At 42.5% G+C, this 25,556-nt stretch overlaps 2 protein-coding genes across 2 annotated transcripts; one reads left to right on the forward strand and one right to left on the reverse strand.

Annotated features, from left to right (window-relative positions):
* Positions 1-1,685: 1,685 nt before the first annotated feature.
* BUD23 (BUD23 rRNA methyltransferase and ribosome maturation factor) lies at positions 1,686-23,739 on the reverse strand. The gene is made up of 12 exons (XM_040338318.1): positions 23,626-23,739; positions 20,624-20,661; positions 20,441-20,536; positions 20,250-20,332; positions 18,937-19,033; positions 18,657-18,753; positions 15,743-15,793; positions 14,192-14,277; positions 13,638-13,683; positions 10,038-10,099; positions 7,563-7,652; positions 1,686-2,279 (listed from the first exon to the last, which is right to left on the reverse strand). The coding sequence occupies exons 1-12, from the start codon at positions 23,671-23,673 to the stop codon at positions 2,225-2,227; spliced, it is 849 nt and encodes a 282-aa protein (XP_040194252.1). The 5' UTR covers positions 23,674-23,739; the 3' UTR covers positions 1,686-2,224.
* A 167-nt stretch (positions 23,740-23,906) lies between these two features.
* On the forward strand, positions 23,907-25,312 carry DNAJC30 (DnaJ heat shock protein family (Hsp40) member C30). The gene has a single exon (XM_040338319.1). It carries the CDS (start codon positions 24,090-24,092, stop codon positions 24,951-24,953), a length of 864 nt encoding a protein of 287 aa, XP_040194253.1. The 5' UTR covers positions 23,907-24,089; the 3' UTR covers positions 24,954-25,312.
* The last annotated feature ends 244 nt before the right edge of the window (positions 25,313-25,556 follow it).

Below are 25,556 nucleotides of genomic sequence, written 5' to 3' on the forward strand. Positions count from 1 at the left end.
AGTTATTAGTCTCATCAGTAATTGCAAAGAATAGGCAAACCTTACATAGCGATTAAGGCCTGCTTCACACCTATGCAGTTTGCATATTCCAGGTGCATTTTGCAACACACATTTCTGATCAATTGAGGCCAATGGAACCAAAAAAAAAAGTCCCTGGCTCTTTACATAAAATTCCCAGATGTGAACTCGACCCATAAAAACCCATGTTAGATGGACTGTAGTGCATTTCTGCAAAACTGAAAACGCACAAAAAAAAATGCATAGGTGTGAACCAGGCCTTACTGCACATTTCTTAGAAGAGCCCCAATTTCTATATTTTCCTGAAATGTGTGTTTTATTATGTTTCATATACTTATGCCAACGTTGTTCCCAGAATATAACAAAACCTTTGATGAATAACCTGTTGCAGATAAAACCAGTGGGAGAACCGCAGTTCACAAAAAAAACACAGTGGCACTTACTGAAGAAATGTGTTTAGTAAAAGCTACAAGTGCAAGTAAACAGATTAATGATTAAGTATGGGTATGGCAATTTTTTTTACATAGAATGTATGTAACATACCTGTTGGAAATGTATGGAAGCTGAAAATCACTGTAGTAGGCAAAGTTACTGTAGTGATGCCCACTGGCTCTGGGTCCCAAGCCAAGCAGCTGCCCTGCTGCTTACTGAACGCAGGAGGTTGATGGCTCAGCACCGTTCAGAGAACATTTTGCCTTCTCTAATTGGAGTAGGTGGAGATTGTAATACAGATCACCTCTCTACCTTCTTCGCGACCTCCTGTGGTCACAATGCAGCTGCTTGGCAGAGGACCCAAAAACTAGTGGGGGATCACTGTAGTAGCAGTGCCTACTACAGTGGTTTCCAGCTTCCTGGGGAAACCCACATGTATGGCACATGCATACTTACATTGGTTCAAGCTGGACCATAGTAACTATGTAAAAATTGCCATACCCATGCTCCAACTTTATAGCCTTATACAATACAATGTACAGCTGTTTGACATGCATTTACATTGGATTGTATGGCAGAAAAAGTGCAAAGGACAACATTTATTTCAATATAATCTAACTGAAAGCATAACAACTTCATAAAGTTGAAATATTTGGTACCTCTTCCAAGGTTTGTATACAAATATATTACCACTGTATAGGGTTTCACTGATATCAGTGCCAATACCGTGTGCTCGCCCCCTCCCTTGGGACTACATCCCTGCAGGGAGACGCGCAGGGATGTAGTCCCAAGGGAGGGGGCGAGCGCGCTGACTAACCCCCAGCCAGAACGGCTTGGGTGATGTGGGCAAGCTTACCGAGGAGGAAATGGAAGTGAGAAAGTCAAACAAAGAAAAAAAACATTTAGAGGGGAACTTGAAGGAAAAGGTAAGTGAACCAACAATTCACACAGCAGGGTTCACACAGCAGCAGTGGGGGAAACCACATGCGATAATCACACCACATTCCTGTTCAAATCGCATGCAATTCTTTGCAGTGCGGTTTGAGCCCATTTATATTGTATGGGCTTAAATCGGACCGCAAAAGGTATTGGTACTCTAAATCAGAGAGTACTTGACCAAAATAATTTTTGTACTCGTAGGTGAAAAAAAAAACAGTTAAGGTGCAACCCTACCACTATATGCCTATGTCATGGTACACCAATCTGACATCCCCTTAAATGTAAACAATCAGAAGTCCACAGTATCCTTAGAATTTATTTTCGACATAAAATTGCAGTCTGTAGAAGTACAGGTATGAAAGATGGTATATGTGGAAAATCATAGTAAGCAAAAAAATAAATAAAACATTCTGTGGTCAGTACAAGAAGCCCCAAGAGACACTCTTTGAAGCATATAGATATTAAGGAGGTATGACCATACAGACATAATAGAGTACGTAAATTTAAAACTGTAGGTGGTGCGCCAAGTAACATTAAAGGCACTTATTGACTGAACTCGCAGAATTGCAGGTAACGGAGTCCACATCTCTAGCGATTGTAAGATACGGCACAGACTGCAAATAAATTGATGTGTGGTCTGGTATCCTAAACTGTTCCATCCGCAGTACAGGCAGATTCCACTTCTGCTTCCATGCATTGGAAAACCAGGTCCCAGCATAGTTTCTATGTGACATTCCAGGCTTATGTAATGGATAAACATCCACTCATGACATACTCTGTTCAATGCAGCACACTGTATAGCTGGATTCGTCCCACAAGGAAATTAGTCACATAATTAAAAATTTGGTTTTCTCTTGCGTCCACTGTACTTTGTGTCCGCTCGAACTTCCCTGAATTGACAAAAGAAAAAAAAATTCACCAGTTAAGCACAAAACTTCAGTTTCAAATAAGTGTAAATTTTAAGCAAATTTGATTTACTGCAATCCACTGAATTCACCGGAATTAAGGAGAACAACCCATAGACACATCAAGCAAAGCTGAGTACAGTAAAGCCTTGGTTTGAGAGTAACTTGGTTTGAGAGCGTTTTGCAAGACAAGCAAAAAACATTAATACATTTTGCCTTGATATACAAGCGATGTCTTGATACAAGAGTAGCGTCATGTCACAACTGAGTATAAAAGAGAAGAGAGGCGCCTCCAAGTGTAGAAATATGGTTACATTTAATGAAGGTACAACATATTGCTACACTTAGAGCCGCCTCTCTTCTCCTTTATACCCTGTACCTCTTGCTGGATTTTGCTTCTAATCCCCTTGCTTTGGATTACAAGCATGTTTCTGGAACAAATTATGCTCGCAGTCCAAGGTTTTACTGTATCTTCAATTGGTCCAACAGGAATAATGTTGGTGGTATTCTATACAGTGCCTTGAAAATTATTCATACTCCTTGAAATGTTCCACATTTTGTCAAGTTACAACCGTAAATGTATTTTATTGGGATTTTATGTGATAGACCAACACAAAGTGGCACATAATTGTGAAGTGGAAAGAAAATGATAAATTGTTTTCAAAACTTTACAAATACATATGTGAAAAGTGTGAGTCAATACTTTGTAGAACCTCCTTTCGCTGCAATTACAGCTGCAAGTCTTTTTGGGGATGTCTCTACCAGCTTTGCACATCTAGAGAGTGAAATTCTTCTTTGAAAAATAGCTCAAGCTCCATCAGATTGGATGGAGAGCATCTGAACAGAAATTTTCAAGTCTTGCCACAGATTCTCAAATGGATTTAGGTCTGGATTTTGACTGGGCCATTCTAACACATGAATATGCTTTGATCTATTCTAAACCATTGAATTGTAGCTCAGGCTGTATGTTTATGGTCTTGTCCTGCTTGAAGGTGAACGTCCTCCCCAGTCTCAAGTCTTTTGCAGATTCAAACAGGTTTTCTTCTAAGATTGACCTGTATTTGGCTCCATACATCTTCCCATCAACTATGACCAGCTTCCCTGTCCCTGCTGAAGAAAAGCATCCCCACAACATGATGCTGCCACCACCATGTTTCACAGTGGGGATGATATGTTCAGGGTGATGTGCAGTGTTAGTTTTCCACCACACATAGCGTTTTGCTTTTAGGTCAAAAAGTTCAATTTTAGTCTCATCTAACCAGAGCACCTTCTTCCACATGTTTGCTGTGTCCCCCACATGGCTTCTCCAAAACTGCAAACAGGACTTCTTATGGCTTTCTTCTTGCCACTCTTCCATAAAGGCCAGATTTGTGGAGTGTATGACTAATAGTTGTCCTGTGGACAGATTCTCACCTGAGCTGTGGGTCTCTGCAGCTCCTCCAGAATTACCAAGGGCCTCTTGGCTGCTTCTCTGATCTCCTTGCCTGGTCTGTCAGTTTAGGTGGATGGCTATGTCTTGGTAGGTTTGCAGTTGTATCATACTCTTTCCCTTTTCAGATGATGGATTGAACAGTGCGCCTTTTGTTTTTTTTATAACCTAACCCTGCTTTAAACTTCTCCATAACTTTATCCCTGACCTGTCTGGTGTGTTCCTTGGCCTTCATGATGCCGTTTGCTCACCAAGGCTCTCCAACAAACCTCTGAGGGCTTCAAAGAACAGCTGTATTTATACCAAGATTTAATTACACACACAGGTGGACTCTATTTACTAATTAGGCGGCTTCTGAATGCAATTGGTTCCACTACATTTTAGTCAGGGGAATCAGAGTAAAAGGGGGCTGAATACAAATGCAATGGAAAGCCATTCATCATTTGTCTTCCACTTCACAATTAGGTGCCACTTTGTGTTGGTCTATCACAGTTATGGCAAACCTTGGCACCCCAGATGTTTTGGAACTACATTTCCTATAATGCTCAACTACACTGCAGAGTGCATAAGCATCATGGGAAATTTAGTTTCAAAACAAGGTTTGCCATCACTGGTCAATCACATAAAATCCCAATAAAATACATTTACATTTCTGGATGGAACATGACAAAATATGGAACATTTCAAAGTGTATGAATAGTTTTTCAAGGCACTGCAATTCCTTTTTATGGCACAGTTCCATCACATGTCTGTTTTTTTTTTTTGTATCATCAGTACATTAACTGCACAACATAAGAAAAACAGAAAAAAATCCTATTTTAAGTTTTGGTAGCTATGGATTGAAAAAAAAAAAAAAAAAAAAAAAAAAAAAAAAAAGGTGGAGTTTAGCTTGAATAGCTTTGGACAACATTCTCCCCCTCAACAGAGATAGGAAGGTTTGGATTTTTGTCATATAGCCATCACTGTGTGTGATCTCTTTGAGAGGTGTCCTAATTTCTCAACTAGTAACCACATTGTGCTCACATTTTTATACTAAAATCTCCAGCATATACTACATTATTCTCAGTTTGAGCTGAAATAAATTTTAACATTTACATTTTTGACCCGCCTGCATTTGAACCCATGCCTACAGGTTACATCTGTGATTATCTTCACACCTCACTAGGGCTGCAACTAAGATTATTTTCATAATCGATTAGTTGGCCGATTATTGTTTTGATTAATCGGATAATAGCCTTAAAAAAAAAAAATATTATAATTTACATTTTTGGGCCAATTTGTTGTTGGGCAGATTACAAAACACAAATTGCCGCAAAAACACATTACATGCTTTTCTGCAGCTTCTCCATTGAAGTATATTGAACCAAAAAAAGAAAATGGCACCGTTTTGCGTTAAAAGTCCATTCCCTTTCCAAATACGCAGCAGCTGAAAAAAAATCATGTGTCCCATAGGAAAACATGTAAATGAACTGTAGCGTGTTTCTGCAAAAAGCACCAAAAAACAGAGGTGTGACCCAGGCCTGAGATGTTTAGTAACATAATGGGAGTTAAAAAAACAAAAAGTCCAAAAGAGAAAATAATCGCTACTGTAAGGGGTTCATTTTTTTTACTGTGGGACAGTGAAAGTAATATTTACAGTAGCGATTTGCTTTTTTGTACTATAAAAGGGCCAATTTTAGTTTTAACCCCATTATGTTACTGGCTGATTAATTGATTATGAAAATTGTAATCGATTAATTTCATAATCGATTAGTTGTTTCGGCCCTACACCTCACCTAAAAAATGTGTAACTTCTGTATTGTACTTAGTCAGTATTGGCAACTCCAAATAGATAGATATACATTAGTCAATGTAATCGTATAAATCTAATGGCGGACATACATGGCGCGATAAAACTGAATGATCAATTCGACAAAACTATTGCATTGGACATTGGTCAAGCAAGACAAAAATGGAATGGCCAACGGATAATCAGACAGTGGCAGTTTCAAATAAGCTCAAGTCGACTGGTTGCAGTGGGGAAAAAAAAAATATTGTACAGGGTCCATTAATGCCATTTTTCATATCCTTGTGAATCAAATAAATCTATATGTAAGGGCACAAAAAATAAATAAAAAATAAAACGAATTACACTGTATAACTTCTTTTTTTTCCACCACAATGAACGGATTTGGGTCAATTGAAACCATCACCATGTCGCTCATTGCTCCGTCATGCCATTTTTGCTCAATTAGTGTCGGAGGATATCACTTTGTTGAATCTGACACCGTGTACGGCCACCATAAGTGATTAGCCTCATTGATCTGTTGTATAACAACTAAGGCATCAGACTTTCAAAGCTTAGCATCCTGCCAGGAGCATTTGGCTTGTTGTGCTCTACGTGTTCAGCAAACAATTCTCAACCTGGTAACTGAAGAATATGACAAGTGAGGGATGAACCTGGTAAGCAAACTTCTTTCAGCAGTGAACTGCAAAAGATGGAAAATGCCACAGATACCACTGCGTCCCGAACCCAACCTTTTTTTGAAGCCTTTTAGAGCCTCTAGCTCTAATCATGTGCTTTAAAAGAAAGGAAAAAAAAAACTCCCCATTGGAATCCATGGTCGGGGGGCCAGACGCATGCATTGGGGGGGGGGGGGGGGGCGACGGCCCTAGTGGATGGGCCACCACTGGTGCAGATTTCTGGAAAAATCAGTGAGCCAATCACACAAGCAGGAAATGACATATCTGGGGGGTGTTCTGAACATATTCTGTGTACAGAACTCCTCCAGGTTGCCCTATTGCATTGCAGAGCTGCAGATTGAAAAGGGAAAGGTCACTTTTAATTACATTCAATTACAATACGACTTGTGTCACAATTGCATATGCTGTAATATTTTTTTTCTATTTGCTTTATTTTTTTTCTCCGTGAAAGTGTAGTTGCCTGTAACGGAATGGCCCGTTATACCCAGGGACTTTTGAATGATGCGGGGTACTCCTGTGTCAGCTTCACTAATGACTCTTGGGTCATCCTATGTCCAATAGGGGCATAGGATGACTGAGAAATTATATCATGAATTACATGAGATGGAACAATAATGATAATTCATTATTGCAGGATATCTTAAAATATTACAAGTGGTTTATTCTGACCCCAACAGGTCAATAGGACAGTATTCATTCATGTGGGGACACATAGACTGTTGAGGTGCTAATTAAGTCTACCTGGCTGTAATGATAAAAGCTTGCTGTGATTGCATTCTATTGTGCTAGATAAGTCTGCCTCTCAAGAACCTTTCATTGTGTATGCTAATGACACTGCATTGTGTGAAAGTTCTATTGATGATAGATATGTATTGGCAGTCGGAAAGGTCAGATGTCTGACCTTTCAGGTGTAGTGGATTAGCATGTCAATTATGTTTACTAAAGGATGTGTTTTATGTAGCAGGTGGGAATAGCTTATTGCGGAGTCAGAAAGTCTGTCTAAGATGTGGATTGAGGGGGACTCGTTAGCACCCCTTTGTGTGATGTTGTGGGTGGAGCGAGTCATTGTCCAGATTTGGTTTCTAACTGTATATAACCAGCTGAGTTTACCATTAAAGTATTCATTCGTTTTGGAACCAGAGACAGAGCTGTGTGTGTCTCGTTTCTGGGGGAAATCCAATGGATCGTGTCTGCTGGATTGTGAAGTGTCGGATAAGCTGTCTTGGGTTGGTGGAATGGAATATCGTAATCGGTATTAACCCATGACCGTTACATTGCCCTTTAAGGTTTCGTATGCTCCCCCCTGTAGCTAACAGAAATCCCAGATTATGACTCCATAAAACTTTGACATCAGAAATAAAATGACAACTACTCACTTTCCTTGCCGTCTGCGTCGTTCTTTCTTTTCAAGTATCCAGTCTTTGCTCTTCTTTACAGATTTCCCTTTGGCATTTTTAAATCTCATCCTGTATATCAGGAAATGGTTATTATTCTGTTATCATGTAAATGTAAGAGGCAGGAAAACATGCCAGCGCCTAATAGCAGGCATGACGTAGAACCTCTGTTACTATGGTCTGTCTTGTAAGCTGTAAGGTGGATCCTGTTCCTCCCAGCATAAGTAGACAGACATTGTGTCAGCACACCAACTAATATTCCACATAGAGAATCAGTAAGGATTCAAATGGACAAACAATCTCATTATTTTAAACTTCTAAAAAACTGTGGAAAAATTAACACCAATTAGTTGTGAGAAATGACAACTGTGATATTCTGCCATAAGCAGAAGGTGTGGAGGAGAGAACATTTGCCAACGAGCAATGTGTATGACGACTCTGCAGCTCCATCTTCTGGCAGCACAGTGTAACCAATAAGGAAACACATAAGGCATTGAGCCATCAGGATCAATAAGACAAAACGGCAAAATATGGATATAAATATTAAAAAACATTACAAAAATACTAGGTGTTTCATTCAAGATGTACAGTGATGAAAATAAGTATTTGAACACCCTGCTATTTTGCAAGTTCTCCCACTTGGAAATCATGGAGGGGTCTGAAATTGTTATCGTAGGTGCATGTCCACTGTGAGAGACATAATAAAAAAAAAAAAATCCAGAAATCACAATGTATGATTTTTTTAACTATTTATTTGTATGATACAGCTGCAAATAAGTATTTGAACACCTGAGAAAATCAATGTTAATATTTGGTACAGTAGCCTTTGTTTGCAATTACAGAGGTCAAACGTTTCTTGTAGTTTTTCACCAGGTTTGCACACACTGGAGGAGGAATTTTGGCCCACTCCTCCACACAGATCTTCTCTAGATCAGTCAGGTTTCTGGGCTGTCACTGAGAAACACAGAGTTTGAGCTCCCTCCAAAGATTCTCTATTGGGTTTAGGTCTGGAGACTGGCTAGGCCACGCCAGAACCTTGATATGCTTCTTACAGAGCCACTCCTTGGTTATCCTGGCTGTGTGCTTCGGGTCATTGTCATGTTGGAAGACCCAGCCTCGACCCATCTTCAAAGCTCTAACTGAGGGAAGGAGGTTGTTGCCCAAAATCTCGTAATACATGGCCCCGGTCATCCTCTCTTTAATACAGTGCAGTCGCCCTGTCCAATGTGCAGAAAAAACACCCCCAAAGCATGATGCTACCACCCCCATGCTTCACAGTAGGGGTGGTGTTCTTGGGATGGTACTCATCATTCTTCTTCCTCCAAACATGGTTAGTGGAATTATGACCAAAAAGTTATATTTTGGTCTCATCTGACCACATGACTTTCTCCCATGACTCCTCTGGATCATCCAAATGGTCATTGGCAAACTTAAGACGGGCCTTGACATGTGCTGGTTTAAGCAGGGGAACCTTCCGTGCCATGCATGATTTCAAACCATGACGTCTTAGTGTATTACCAACAGTAACCTTGGAAACGGTGGTCCCAGCTCTTTTCAGGTTATTGACCAGCTCCTCCCGTGTAGTCCTGGGCTGATTTCTCACCTTTCTTAGGATCATTGAGACCCCACGAGGTGAGATTTTGCATGGAGCCCCAGTCCGAGGGAGATTGACAGTCATGTTTAGCTTCTTCCATTTTCTAATGATTGCTCCAACAGTGGACCTTTTTTCACCAAGCTGCTTGGCAATTTCCCCGTAGCCCTTTCCAGCCTTGTGGAGGTGTACAATTTTGTCTCTAGTGTCTTTGGACAGCTCTTTGGTCTTGGCCATGTTAGTAGTTGGATTCTTACTGATTGTATGGGGTGGACAGGTGTCTTTATGCAGCTAATGACCTCAAACAGGTGCATCTAATTTAGGATAATAAATGGAGTGGAGGTGGACATTTTAAAGGCAGACTAACAGGTCTTTGAGGGTCAGAATTCTAGCTGATAGACAGGTGTTCAAATACTTATTTGCAGCTGTATCATACAAATAAATAGTTAAAAAATCATAAATTGTGATTTCTGGAATTTTTTTTTTTTGATTATGTCTCTCACAGTGGACATGCACCTACGATGACAATTTCAGACCCCTCCATGATTTCCAAGTGGGAGAACTTGCAAAATAGCAGGGTGTTCAAATACTTATTTTGCTCACTGTAGCAGGCTTCACTAAGGCCTTACCACTGCTTTAAAAATTAAAAAAAAGGCTACATTTATAAAGCACAGCTCTATAAAGCTCGGATGCATTAAGCAAAGAAAAATAGGACGTTTAACAGGCTCCACATCAAGGCCAGCGTTTTATGAATGAGCTGTAATGCAGGACAGAGTGTGGCGCATTACTGCTGTACATCAAACACCACAGAACTGTGCACAACAACAATATGAATTATAAACCAAGTACATATACAACAAAATTACCTCTCCTTGACAAATGAAGCTTGATGTGTTACTCCTTGTTCGACTGACTCTTGACCCAATCCCTGTCACATGAAAGCACAAACCGATAAAGTCACCCTTCATAACAAACATGCACAGTGCCTGACACTTGGTACTGGGGCTGGCAGGCTAACAGTAAAATGCTGGCTACCACTGAATTGTCAGATCACCTCCTATGCACTTGTTAATAGGTCAGTTACACAAAAAACAATGATAAGTAGGACAACCCCAAAGCTTGCATCTTAAAAAACAAGTCTACAATGGTAGCTTCCATCTATATGCTTCAACAGATTTATTTTGTCCACTTCCACATCCTGCGTGCCAAGTCATCCAAAGATCGTACGAGTGTATTTTAAAAATAAAAAAAAATATCCATCGAGTCTGCCCATTTTTTTTGGTTTTGATTTTTCATATACATGTTTTGTATAATTATTTTTTGGTTACCGTATATACTCGAGTATAAGCCGAGTTTTTCAGAAAAAATTGTTGTGCTGAAAATGCCCCCCTCGGCTTATACTTGAGTCACTTTTTTGCGCCTGATCTCCCGGAATTTGGGGACCCGGTACCAGCCGGCCGTAGGTCCCCGGCACCCCAGACTTGGCACATATATAGCCCTGCTCTTCCTCCCTCTACAAGTGTGCAACGTTTGTTGTCTGGGGGACCTATGGCTGGGGAGCACCGATTTTTCAAAGCCGGGCTCCCCTTCCATAGACTCCCATGTTAAACGTCAGTCTAGTCATGGACACAGTGAGGCATGCAGATGGACACCCTAGGCTTATACTCGAGTCAATATGTTTTCCCAGTTTTTTTTGTGGTAAAATTAGGTGCCTCGGCTTATACTAGAGTATATACAGTATTTTATTTTTAGGAGTGTAGATCTAGGTTCGTGCCAAGCATGTTTGAAACCACTTACTGCTGACTGGCTTACTACCTTTCCTCCAAGTTTGAGGGAGAAACGAGGAAGCTATATACCACAGCACTAAACGGAGAAAGCACTGATCCCGAGTGAAAAGTTCCTTGTCAACACTAAAGCCTTGTACACATGAACAGATTATCCGACAGAGTTGTGCGATGACGGGCTGTTTTCGGAAAATCAGATTTGTACTCTCCATCGGACAATTGTTCTCGGATTTTCCGCGGACAAATGTTGGATAGCATGCTTTAAAATTGTCCGCCAACAATTGTGTGTTGTCAGATTTTCTGATCGTGTGTACACAAGTCCATCTGACAAAACTACAAAGTACAAACACGCATGCTCCGAAGCAATTCTCACCATAAACACATGAGTAGAAGTTGCCCAAAGGGTGGCGCTAAAGAGCTAAAAAAACACGTAGTTTTGTGTTTGTTGGTCGACAATTCTTTGTCGTTTGTATGCAATACAAGTTCCTGGCCAACGCCTTTCGGATAAAAGTCCTACGCTTTGTCCGCAGAAAATCGGATCATGTGTATGAGGCTTAAGAGACATCTAGAACAAGGCTCTGAAGAAGAGGTGACCACAAGTGTTGTGGATTTTTGCATATGGACTTAAGCGGATGCTTTTATGCTATGCCTCAAGTACTGGTTTGTGAGTATATTCACCTCTATTTTATTCAATAAAAACATGTATTGAGGATATTGTGCTAGGCCTATGCGCTCTCTGTGTCTTTCTATTCTTTCAGTTAATTTGGACTACCCCAGTCTTTGGAAGGCAACGAGGTGTGCATTATCCACATATACTAACATGTCAAGATAAGAGTCTGATAACACGTTGGGATTTACCGCACAGCGCAGGAGAATGAACATTGTGATATTCTCTGCTAGAAGTTTATTCCAAGCATCAACTACTCTTTCAGTAAAATATTATTTTCTAAGAATAGTTTTGAACTTTCCTCCAGTTAGTTTGAGGTCATGTCTCAGTGTTCATCTTTGGTTTCATATTAATTGTACCGCCATTTTGAACCTTTTTTGCCCCCTTGATTTATATAAAAAGGTTTAAATCACGTCTCTCCTTTTCTCCAGACTATATGGTAAGTTTCTGAAGTCACTCTTGATATGTTTTATCCCTTAGACCTTTGACAATTTTTGTTCCCGTCTCTGGACTCGTTCTATCCTATCATTATCCTTTTGTAAGTAAGGTCTCCAGAACCGGACACAATGTGGTCGATTTCCTAAAGGCAAATAGTCTGTGCAGTTGCTCTGAAATGAGGGGAAGCGTTACCGATTTCCACCATCATGTGCAAGCAAAAGCGCTGTTTTTTATTTTCCTTGCATGTTCCCCTGAGATCTAGAACAACTGCACTTGCAGTACACAGATTATTTGCCTTAAAGGGGTTGTAAAGGAAAAAAATGTTTCCCTAAATAGCTATCCTTTACCTTAGTGCAGTCCTCCTTCACTTACCTCATCCTTCCATTTTGCTTTTAAATGTCCTTATTTCTTCTGAGAAATCCTCACTTCCTGTCCTTCTGTCTAACTCCACACAGTAATGCAAGGCTTTCTTCCTGGTGTGGAGAAAGCCTCTTGAGGGGGGAGGGGGCGAGCAGGAGTGTCAGGACGCCCACTTACACACAGCTCCTTTCTCTATCTGCAAAGTAGAGAGTGTCCCGACTTGCCTGCTTGCCCCCTCCCCCCCTCAATAGGCTTTCTCCACACCAGGGAGAAAGTGTTGCATTACTGTGTGGAGTTACAGACGGAAGAACAGGAAGTGAGGGTTTCTCAGAAGAAATAAGGACATTTAAAAGCAAAATGGAAGGATGAGGTAAGTGAAGGAGGCTACTTGCTCATTTTGCAAGTAGCCAAAAACTAGTGTCTATAAACTGCAGATACCTCTACTATTTAGACAGCAAAGTGTGCCAGGGTTAGGAACATGCTGCAGAATTTGATAAAAAGATTGTACCTTAAAGTGTTACTAAACCCAGGACCATGCATTGCCTCTATCTGGTCTCCCACAGTACACAGAAATGCATTTTTTTTTTTTTTTGTAAAAATAAACTGCTTAATACATTTTCTCATCAGCAGTATATAGCAGCCTTCCATCAGTTCCTGGTGAAGCTTGTAGAAGGAGTTTTCATACTGCACTGAGCTGTCCTATCAGGATGCAGAACCCCTGACCATCTGTCTGGATAGTGCTGATTGGCTCTGTGCTGATCACATGCACCCTCTCAAGAAAAAAAAAAAAAAAAACTCTCTAACAACACACACCAAACTGAGCATGTGCAGCATGACTCCAGAGGCCAGGTCTTATCCAGGCATGTTCTAGAATCAGTGGAAGAAGGGGAGGATCAGAGAAGACAGGATCAGTCTTTTTACACAATGCAGAGGATTAACCCCTTAGGTTCAACAGAGTATAAAAAGCATGCTTTACTGCATATACAGACAGATTTTACTGTTTTGGGTTTAGTAACACTTTAATACCAGCCATTGAGGTAATCATAATATCAATTTTTACATTTACCTCAACTCTGAGATCAATGTATTCTTCTTGGGTAATTAGCACTATTGGATACCTTGCAATAGTGTTTATATTCGAACAGAGGACTGCAGCCATTTAGGCCAGTGAACTGTATTTAATACACAATGCAAAGAACCTGTCTGGGTAAACTTACCTTAGGTAACACCCCCGATACTCCTGCAAACAGACACAGGAAAAATCTGGGGGGAAAAAACAAATCAGTAAGCGTGTGTGTAAATGCATGCAAAAGAATGAATACACAGTTGGAGTGACCCTTCAGAACTGCACATTTAAGGTAACAGTCCCAACAGAATAAAAATGTATTCTGGCCATTAAAATGAATTAACGCTTAAGTGCTAAACTAGCGCTAATGCATATTTGGACACTCGCTTAGGAGCGTCAAATGTTTTTCTGCCAAAATGCTGATGTTCCTTTTCTTGTGAAAAAAAAATGCTGATGTTCCTGAACATGCTGGCAGTGGCTTTTATTTCCACCTCTAAACGCCTGTTAACGACTCTGTGTACATTTTGAGGGGCATATAGAGGCAAAAAAAAAAAAAAACACAAACACATCAAATGCTCCTAAAAGTGTTTTTTTTATTGCCCAGTGTGCATGAGGCCTTATAAGTGAAACATATGAGAAAAAAAATTTGTGTGCAATATTTTGCGTTTGTAGGAAGAAGAAAAAATAATAAAAATAAAAACTTACTTTTTAGCCTTTGTACTGTTGGGAAAATCAACTACCATCCCTCCAGTAAATCCAGCTCTCATTGCCTGGGATGTCACCAATTCCAGCTTTAAGAGAAGATACACAGAAAATCAGCAAACAATTAGGCTTTTACAGCTACAGCACTACGTATGAAGTTTATTTAAAGTAGAATCACAGATTCCCAAGCTGGCCCAACCGATCAATTTCCATTACGTAACTGTGCAGCTGCTGTGTGCTATAGTAGCAATGTCTACATATAGTAAGTGGCGTTGTGTTCCGGCAGTGGTATGAGCGACTGCACGTCTGCTGTCAGAATTAAAGAGACTCAGCATGAGTGCTTCTGTGCCAGCAGCCTTTTTGTAATTTTACCAATACAAGGCTATCTCCGATTGGCCAAGGTGGAAATTGTGAGGTCATCCACCCACCTTCCCACCTCAGCCAGTCAGAGGAAGTCAACCAATGTGGTCCAAATGAACTATTTAAATATTACTAAAACCTGGAGGCCTTAAAGTTAAATAAAATATGGAATACTACATTAAGATATTTAATTTAGAACATTGCATTACTGCCCCCTTAACCACTTGACCTCCAGAAGATTTTACCCCCCTTAATGTCGAGGCCATTTTTTGCGATACGGCACTGCAGAACTTTAACTGACAATTGCGCAGGATGTCGCTGTACCCAAAAAAAAGAGGAAAAAAAATGTCGCCACAAATAGAGCTTTCTTTTTGTGGTATTTGATGATCTTTACTTTTATTTTTTGCTCTATAAGAGACCGACAATTTAAAAGAAAAAAAAAAAAAAAAAAAGAATAAGAATATAAAAAAATTAAAAAACACCACACACACACAAACATAACACACAATATCTTTTACTTTCTGCTATAAAACATATTCAATAAAAAAAAAAAATCCAATTTCTTTCTGAAATTTAGGCCAATATGTATACTGCTACATGTTTTTTTTTTTACCAAAAATAATAAGCGTATATTGATTGGTTTGCACAAAAGTTATAGTGTCTACAAACTTTGGTATATTTTTAATGTATTTATTTATATTTTTTACTAGTAATGGCGGCGATCAGCAAATTATAGCGGGACTGCAATATTGCGGTGGACATTCGGACACTTTTTGGAGACCAGTGAAACCAATACAGTAAACCACTAAAAAAAATATATATATGCACTGTCACTGTACTAATGACATTGGCTGGGAAGGGGTTAACATCAGGCAATATGAAAGGGTTTACCCTGGGCCTAGCCAGCGTTTTACTACATTGTGTAGAGTGCTTTTATTATTGGAAAGATGAAATTTGTTCCCTGCTTTAAAGGGACATAAAATCCATCCATTCCCTCCTGTCAGAATGGCGATCTGCCTTGTTTACATAGGCACACCCCCATTCTGCCCGATGACTGCCGGGTGCCAACGGACATCTGGAGTCTGCAGTACCCCGCTGATCAGCTTCTGCTGTGTGTGTATATACGTGATCGGGCGTAGAGGTGCCGCACTGTAGCATTAAAAAAAATGATTAATATTATTAAAATGCCCAAACCTGCTCAGCATTTTCAGGATACAGCTGCAGAACTGCACGGGAGCCACGAGCCTACCAGAAAAGAAGTACAAAGTCTGTTAAAAGTTCCACAAATCTCATGGGATGCAAGAATTGCAACTTTAGGCCAAGTTATAGCTATGCGATTGTTGTGGTTCACATTTGTGCAGCCACAGCAGCCCATGCAAGTACAAGTAGTCTTCAGCTCAAGTCATGAATCAGAGCTTACAGGGGTGTTGCTAAATTGCTCAATTTAAAACCTAATAGGGTGGGACTTTAAATGAGGCTATTGCCATCCGGCACGTGAGCCTCCATCCCCGGCAACATGAAATAGGGAAAAGAAGTTGTTGGGACTTTAATTGAAACAGAACACTAGGGCAGAGTGAATGTAGGTAAACAGGGTAGATCAATAAATGATTCCCACCCTATTAGGTTTTAAATTTAGCAATTTAAAACTCCATATTCAAACTATCAGGGATGGAAACGCTACACTTATTTACTCGTTTATTCTATTACACATCGTTGACTTACATCTTATGCCAATTTAGATAAGATGCCCTACTGGGGTATTCCCGTTCCAATAAGAATATTAGGCTCTATTTTTGGGGTTGGTGCATAGCCATATCCGGGGAGCTGTGACGCGCACCGCAGCGTCCCCCCTGTTCCTCCACCCTATTGGCTGCAGGGCTGGGGGGGGGCGTACTCGCTGCACGTCGACGTCACGCCTCACACGTCCGCGCAATTGACGTCTATCCTGACGCCGCGTGCTGGCGTGTGTTTCTCCATCTGCGTTAGCTATAAAGGGAGGGGTTAGGTGACTACTTATAGGCAATGTTTGTGTGTATGTGGTCGCCGCTCCTCTCCAGCACGCCGCGTGACGTGAGTTAGGTGTTTTATACGCCCTGACCTGATTTAAATATGTTCACTTTTATCATTATAGTTTTTGCCTTTCACTAGTCCAGTTTATTATTTTTTGCACAAATGTATTATTTGTTACAGAAACTTTCATGGCTTCCATTGTTATACCTGCCACTACATTATTACCTTGTCAATTTGGATGCTCCCTGCCGCCGCTTCGCAGCCACTTCAGCTCCCGGGGATATGATCTCTCAGCCCCCAAATGCCTTCTATCAGTTTTTTTACTGCTTATACTGTTTTACCAAATACCCATATGTAAGATTGTTAGGAATCACCGTGTAGTGTTCCCTCGCTTCTCTTTCTAATTAATTACCATTAGTTTGTTTCTCATTATCAACTATCATTTACTGTAGGTTACCCCAGTCCCTAGCTGCTCCTGATTAGTGGAGATATTCCACGAAACGCGTCGAGCATACGAACATACAATATAGCTGTCATGTCACAGTGAAGATGCTTACTACTAAGGGCTCGATATTGTCTGAATCATCAATTGTATTTTACTATTTATCATGGTTAAATGTCATTCTGGGTCACATTGCTGGTTTCATTGTTCATCATGTGTTACTATGTTTGTTTATGTTACTATTAGAATGCTATATGATTTACCAATCATGCTTCTGTTATACATTGTATCTCATTTATTGATCTACCCTGTTTACCTACATTGCATTGTGCCCTAGCATGACATTAATAAATAATTGTTATCATATTGATTGATTCACTCTGCCCTAGTGTTCTGTTTCAATTAAAGTCCCAACAACTTATTTTCCCTATTTCAAGAAGAAGGGAAGGTGGGTATGTATAACTGGAGAGAGGTGGCATAAGCTAACATTTTGCTTTGCCTTCCATGGGAAAACTGCAGGTTTACTTTAAAGCGGAGTTCCAGCCTTTTAGTGTTTATTAAAAGTCAGCAGCTACAAAAAGTGTAGCTACTGACATTTAATAAACAGACACTTACCTGCTCCACGGTCCGCCCGGAGCCCTGCACCTCTCCCCCCCTCAGGCCGGCGGCTCCATTCATAGTGTGGGCACCTGGCTGTGACAGCTTTCGGCTTCACGGCCGGGCACTCACTGTGCATGCGCAAGTCGCCCTGCGCTCTATGAATAGACAAGCGATGTCCTGTGACCTGTCACGTGTCCCTGGAGATCGCCTAGAGGGAGGGGCCGGCTAAGGCGAGAAGAGAAGTCACTGGGCAGAAGGAGAAAGTGGGACAGGAAGTCCCACTCCTACCAAAGCCCACACTCCCCCCCCCCCCCCCCCCCAAATTAAAAAAAAAAAAAAATACATGCTAAATGTGGCATGTAAAGGGTCGAGGAGTGTAACTCCGCTTTAAGCCTGCGTTAACCTAAGAAACGAATAAGTGCACTGCTTTCCACAGCATTTTTACCTTCACCCCTGCTTCCTGTCCCCTTGGCCATTCATGAATCTATTAATTTTTCCCAAAATGTTACACTAGTCTGTGAATGGAGGGGCAGGTGAATGGCAGGATCTCCCTTGCCCATTCACAGAACGTTTTGCACTCTGGTAGAATAGTAGTTATTTAAACAACTGTGGAGACCGGAAGAAGCGCATTACCAGTACAGGAACTTTACAGTTGTAGCATTTGTAACATAATGGTCAATATTTTGTATCACCGTGAAACCTTTAAAAAAGAAAGAAAAAGAAAGTAAAGAAAAAGAAAAGAAAAGAAAAGAAAAGAAGAGTGAAATCACCACGGATATAAAAAAAGTTTACCTACATGGCCTATTTGCTACCTTCTGATATGACTGTTAATGTAGCCAATTTTAAATGAGAAAAATCTTTATTTGAGGTTTTTGATTACGCTAATCAGAGCGTACAATGTAAATAGAGCTTCTAATAGTTATTTGCCACCATTTGCTGCAATTGCAAATCTTGTAGAATTCTAGTATTCCTGTATGTTAATGATGGGTCAAGCACTATATAGTTCTAAAAATGACAATTATTTTTCTCATGCATTTCCTATCCCACTATACTTACCAAAGCAGAATAAAGTGTTGTGAAAAAGCGGAAAAGACGGCGTGGAGGGTTGTGGGTTTTCTTGTTAGCGTTACAAAGCCATTGCAGAGCTGAAATGCTGATAAATAAAACAAATTTGTGTCAATGACAACCCTCAGACATGCCAACTAAAACTATGGCTCCCGTAAATGTCACTGACCATTACTAGAGTTGACAGTCTCATGTCATAAAGATTACAAGCCAAGTCCCGCCAATAATATACGCAATACAACTAGAACACTTTCTATACAGCCATCATTACCTTATGCAACCATCAAAGGTCCCAGGACGAAAAGGGATACCTTGACCCATATCACCAAGGATCAGATCCCCTTCAATTTCCCGATCCAATGCCACATCTGTGTAAACCAAGAGCAAAACAGTAAATGTAAATGCAATTACTAAAACATCAGCATATAGGCAAAGAGAGAATACATTATGGTTACAAATTGTCCCCGTTTCACAGAGACAGTCCCTGTTTTGAAGGTGTCTGTCCCTGGGAAATAAATATTTTCGACCATTGGGAGGTGCAATGCTGGGGCTGGGCACTGGCAATCTCTTGCAGATACGGACACCATGATTGCCCTACTTTTGTTGTTTTGGCACTGCGTGGAAGTTTCTGGCTTCTTCAGACGTCAGACAGTGGGGTTTATTTACTAAAGGCTAGAGGTGAGAGGTCAGTACTAGGGAGGAAAAGTCTACACTGGTGGGTTTGTGGTCTGCACTGGTTATTGGGGGGGGGGGTTGGCAGGGGGGGGGGCAAAGTACTGTATTGGGAGGAAAGGAAGCCACCCCCGACCCCTGCACCCATTTTGTCACGCACTGCCCCCCGCACTCCTTGCGTCACTCACTGCCGACCCCCCCCCCCCCGCATTTCTTGCGTCACGCACTGCCGACCCCCCCCCCCCCCCCCGCATTTCTTGCGTCACGCACTGCCGCCCCCCCCCCCCCGCATTTCTTGCGTCACGCACTGCCGACCCCCCCCCCCCGCACTCCTTGCGCCACGCACTGCCGACCCCCCCCCGCACTCCTTGCGCCACGCACTGCCGCCCCCCCCCCCGCACTCCTTGCGTCAGGCACTGCCGACCCCCGCACTCCTTGCGTCACGCACTGCCGACCCTTGCCTAATGTACTGGGAAGGTGGAGGATATGTTTTGTTCTACTGTTTGCACTGGCCTGGATGTTAGGCACTCCTGAACCCTGCGCACTTTGGCTTTACATGCTCCTGACCCCTGCACACTCCTTGCATTACGCACTCCTGACCCCTGCACACTCCTTGCATTACGCACTTCTATACAACAGAGTTTACTATGCAGTGTTTCTACTGTGTACACTTTGTGTAATAAACATTCCTGACCCCTGCACTCAGTGTGTATCTGTCTCAATGTCTGACTCTTGCTCCAAAGTCTGTGAACAATTGTTTCAGGGTGTGTTAAAAATAGGGGCCTGGATTTGAGACTGTGGCTACAAATGGAGTGCGATTTGTAGGTTTGGTTTAAAATTGGGCATGGTCGGTAGGTAGTCCCCAGATTTCATTTTTAAAATCTGGCAATCTTAGAATACATGACAACTTACCCAGCATAGCAGTACTGATGTCTATTCCAACCCAGTGATGTCCCTGCTCAGTTATGTAGTCTCCACTCAGCCCTGAGCCACAGCTACAGAATAAATAGGAGAAGGATTGTAATAAAAAGTTTGTATTCTACAGGATATACACAAATGTAATGTAAAGAACATTCTATTAAATTCTTGATGAGGCAACATACCCCACATCCAGCAGGTAGCACGGCTGATCTTCTCGCAAGCACAAGAGCTCTACCGCACGCTCTGACATCTGCGACTGGATCTCTATTATACGAGAACTAAGTAAAAAAAGAAGCAATAGCAATCTTAGCATACAGCTATAATTGTCTGCCAAACTGAGTGCACAAAACACATTGCTTCCTTACTTTTGTGTATATTTCCTTGCTTGATCTTCATTGTAAAACTAAAATAAAACAAAACAATTAGAACTGCAGCAGTTCAAAAGTAGACAACAGAAAATGGTGTTCTAACCATACATATAGTAAAGTGGTATTGAACGTAAATTTGGAAAAACTGCTGTCAAGCAGGTTTTTATAACAAAAGAGACCCTGTCATAAATGCTTCACCTTAGCCTGACAGTGGAAATGTAAACTTAGCCATGCATGTGCAATTCAGACCACATTTACAGCACCCACTGTGTGTCGTGGTCATGCGATTCCCATCAAGAAGGAAGACCGGTCAAAGATGGAAGCACACTGTACTAGTGGGCCTATTTTTTTTTTTTTTTTCTTGGCAGGGTTTAATACTGCTTTTAAGCTGAATTCCAAGCATGGCTTGTATTGCATTGATACATTGGTCCAAATTCTACCAGAGGAGATATTCATATTGCAATGCATACCTTTGGGTCTGTTGTGGAAATGAAGAATCACTGTAGTAGGCACCGCTAGCACAGTGATAACCGCTGCCCTCTGGGTCCCATGCCAAGCGACAGCATAGTGAACATGGGAGAGGTTACCAGCTCAGCTCGCTGAGAGGCCGATCCATCTGCCGGTCCAGGCATCTGGGTGGATCCTGACTGCAAAGTCTGTATCTTTCGAGAGCCTAGACCAGGGGTAGGAAACCTTGGCCCTCCAGCTGTGGTGAAACTACAAGTCCCATGAGACACTGCAAGACCCTGACAATCACAGGCATGATGGGATTTGTAGTTTCACCACAGCTGGAATTTTTAAAGTTGCCAACCCCTAGCCTAGACCATCTGAATGATGTCAGCCCACTGTAGGCTGAAAATGGGTCACAGAAGTGCATTGCACTCCTATAATCCATAGGAGGACCAAAAAAAGTGCTGCCCATACTTCATCTTTAAAGTGGAGCTCTACCCTAAAGTGGAACTTCCGCTCATCGGAACCCCCCCCCCTTCCGGTGTCAGGTGACACCTTTCAGGGGGGAGGGGGGTGCAGATACCAGTCTAAGACAGGTATTTTCACCCACTTCCGGGAGTCCTCTCTGCGGGGATTCTGCGGGTAGCGAGTCACTTAATGCCCCCGCCTGTTGTGTTCTGGAAAACACTCGGCTCCCAGAACACAGCGGGGACCAGTGAGGACGGCGCTGCGCAACTCGCACATGCGCCGTAGGTAATCAGGCAGTAAAGCCGGAACGCTTCACTTCCCCATTCCCTCACCGAGGATGGCGGGGGAGGGGGTAGCAGCGTGACATGCGATTGCTCGTCTTCTGCTGCAGACGTCGCTGGACTCCAGGACAGGTAAGTGTCCATTTATTAAAAGTCAGCAGCTGCAGTATTTGTAGCTGCTGGCTTTTAATATTTTTTTTACAGCGGAGCTCCGCTTTAAACACAATGTGCCCGTTTTTCTCAGCTGGCTCCAGCTGTAAAGTGAAAGTGATCTGGTGGCTGTATATACAGTGCGGGCAGCATGGTTCCCCCTGCTGTGTGGTTCCTGGGCTCTCTCTCTCTCTCTCTCTTTTACCTGGAGCCCAGGACCACATCAAAGAGCTTCATAATAGTGGAAGGAGATGAAGAACATCCATTCTTTGATCATCTCCTCTACCTGGAAAAAAATCAGAAAGCAATGATGATTTTGTTGGTTTCGGAGCCAGCATGTAACCAATCAGATCTCTGCTCTGTTACATGCTTTGGAGAGTAAGGGAGACAATGGGGACTAATAGACCCCCAAGGTCTCCATAATGATTACCTGTCATTTGCCCAATGGTATCACATCAGGGCTTGTTAACCCATTGTGACAGCAATAAAGTTAGTGGCTGTAAAGCCTAAACATTTTTTACCTTCATGCATTCAATGTATTAAGGTGCTAAAACATTTTTTTACCCTATGTTTATGTGAGCCCAATCTGGATCCAGTGCTATGCCTGCCTGTAGTGGCTCTCTCCTCTTCTCCCCGCTCTCACAGGCTTTGCTGAGGCAGCAGGAGCCATTGGTTCCCATTACTGTCAGTCAAATCCAGCAACAAGCCTCGCTGTCTGTGTCTATAGAGGCAGGCAGTGCAGCTCAGGATGGATCCTGCAGGTGTGCCACCATAGGAAACAGCTACTTATGGTGGCACACACCGAGAAGAGGAGCCAGGAGTGCTGGCGGGGAACCTGAGAAGAGGAGGATTGTGGCCACTATTGCACAGTGCAGGTAAGTATTTAAAAAAAAAAAGACAAATTATAATAAAATGTATTAAAAAAACATTTAACCGCAACCCCCGCCGCTCTGCACATCCAAATATACAAACACTGCACATGTTTGTTAAACACAATATCGTGACGAACTCCCGAGTGAGAGGAATAATTCTGCCACCATAGATCACAGCTAACTTTAAACTGATGAGCGGTAAGCAGGAGTCTCAAACTGGTGGCCCTCCAGCTGTTGAAAAACTACAAGTCCCATCATGCCTTTGTCTGTGGGAGTCATACTTGTAACTGTAAGCCTTGCAATGCCTCATGGGACTTGTAGTTTTGTAACAGCTTGGAGGGCCACCCGTTTGATAGCCCCTGCTGTAAAGGATTTTAGGGTACCAGCATTTTTAAGACTCGACACGTTTGGTATCTATTTACTCAACGCCCCCTCATCTTCTATATTTTACTAAAAAATTAGGAGTATCAGTTTGCATTTATCTACACTAAAATTCATTTTATTTTATATTTTCCTGAAAATGTGCAAACATAGATCGTGCAACATAAAAAAAAAATGCAGCTACTATCTTTTTATTCTACAGGGCCTCTGCTCTCACAAAATCACAAAATATAGACATTTCTGGGGGTTTAAGTTATTTTATAGCCCAAAACGCAGATTTGTACATGTGTGGAAACAATAAAAAAAAAAAAAAAAAAAAAAACTGCTGTAACGACGAACTCCTTAAAAATAAATGTCCATCCATACGAATGTTTATCCGTCCCCTCCCCCCTCTCACCAGTTCTGGGGGTCCAGTCTGCTCCGGCCTCCTCACACTCCCAGCCATGATACCAAACTCTATACTCGTGCTGTCCGCGCACACATTGTACGTCAGGGCACAGAGCACGCTAGTCGGTAGATGGCGAAATGTATGAACCATTTTTGTCTCCGCAATTTTGACATTTCATTGGGGTTATAACCAATGCTAGACGTACAAAAGTCTTCAACAAAATGGCCTCCTTTGGCGCTAATATTTGGAGACCAGAAATATGGGAGGAAGTGCACTCTTGTAATCTGCGTTGAGAGTTGTGCGTTTCAAGCCTCGCTGTGGATTTGTATCCTTTATTTGATTGGTTAAGATTGTTGCGAGATGCGACTTGCCTACCAATTGAGCAGCTTGGATTGTATGCCGCCGTGACTCCGCCCTCCTTGGCAGCGTGTCATGCTACTGGCTGCCTGACACCGGCCTCTGCTCCGGTAGACATGGCGGAGGTCAGGCTGAGGTTGTTGCAGAGAAGTGCTCAGTTTCCGATAATAGAAGATGTTATCCTGGGTGGCCGGGCTCGGGAGGCTGTGCTGGCTCCATTCTGTGCAGGTAACAGAGAGACAGCTGAATGCAGCCATAGAAAGCGAACATTGTGGCCCTATGTTCTCAGGGGCCAGTATAGGTGTGTGCCAGGTGACATGCCACAGTTTGCCACACCGGGGGTCCGCTTCTACAGTCAGGGGAGTGGCCCCAGAGCATCCTTCCACCAGGCTGGGGGTCGCCACCGCGGGTATAACAATGGATCGGTGCAGTCGGAGGCGCCGATGTACACGTCCCGCACCGGATACTACGACATTCTGGAGATTTCCGGCAACGCCACACAGGCCCAGATCAAGACCGCCTACTACAAGCAGTCCTTCCGCTTCCATCCGGACCGCAACGCCGGCAACGAGGCCGCCAGCAGGCGCTTTGGCCAGGTGACGGAGGCCTACCATGTCCTAGGCAGCACCAGCCTGAGGAAGAAGTATGACCGCGGCATCCTGAGCCTGGAGGATGTCCGCACCGCCAGGAAGCCCAGCGGGAAGAGCCCATCACGTAAAGAGGCCGCTGGCCCCAGACAGGCGTCTAGTGCCTCGTCCACCTTCACCCCATCCAAGCAAATGTTTGACTTTGACGCGTTTTACCAGGCGCACTACGGAGAGCAGTTGGCGAGGGAGAAACTCTGGAAGGAAAGACGGGAACAGATTGCGAAGGAGAGGAAGGAGAAGAACATAGGATCAGAGCTGAACAAGACACATGAACTGATTGTCGTGTTCATAGTCCTACCGACCCTCTTGTTGTACTTCTTATTCAAGGGCTGACCACGGCCTGCCACGTTCACCACGCCAACGATGCCTCTATCGGAGTTGTTTGAAGCCCGCAGCCAAAGGTTTATGGATACTGGTGCTTGTTTGGGTGTCGTTAAATACGTCTGATTAGAAATTGCTTTGGAGCCCAATAAGTGTCTGAGGGGAACGTCCTCTCTTCATATCTGCTCATAGCGGCCAATCTGACTTTCCTTGTCTGTCTTCTAGTGCAGATTGAAGAATGAAACAAAGATTCTGATTGGTTAATTTGGAAGACAGAGACAGTCCTTCTCTGACCCTGATAAAGAAGGCTAAATGTGAAATCGTAACAGAAAGCCAATCAAATGCCATAATTGTCCTTTCCTCATGCCTCACCTCGTCATTGCGTCTGCTGTGCCGCCCTCCATGACAGCCTCTTGACAAGCCAACAAAATACTTGACTCCTGACATGCTTGCTGTTCCACTTGGCTAGTCCAAAAAAAATACACCAGAGTGGGAAATATATGCTGATATAGAGAGGCATCGGGAAAGGAAAATCGCTGCATTTGATAACACTATATTTCTTTTTACTGATGACTAAGGATGAGCTCTGGCGTGTTCGTATAGAGCACGTGCAGA

Source organism: Rana temporaria, chromosome 2, assembly GCF_905171775.1.
Source record: "Rana temporaria chromosome 2, aRanTem1.1, whole genome shotgun sequence".
Classification (NCBI taxonomy): Eukaryota; Metazoa; Chordata; class Amphibia; order Anura; family Ranidae; genus Rana; species Rana temporaria.

Bases quoted from the DNA above. Each gene is read 5' to 3' on its own strand.
- DNAJC30 (XM_040338319.1), top strand. From the start codon at position 24,090: ATGGCGGAGGTCAGGCTGAGGTTGTTGCAGAGAAGTGCTCAGTTTCCG.
- BUD23 (XM_040338318.1), bottom strand. From the start codon at position 23,673: ATGGCTGGGAGTGTGAGGAGGCCGGAGCAGACTGGACCCCCAGAACTG. The intron at 20,662-23,625 runs GTGAGAGGGGGG...GTTTTATTTTAG, and splicing joins AGACTGGACCCCCAGAACTG to TTTTACAATGAAGATCAAGC. The intron at 10,100-13,637 runs GTAAGTTTACCC...TTCATGTGACAG, and splicing joins TATCGGGGGTGTTACCTAAG to GGATTGGGTCAAGAGTCAGT.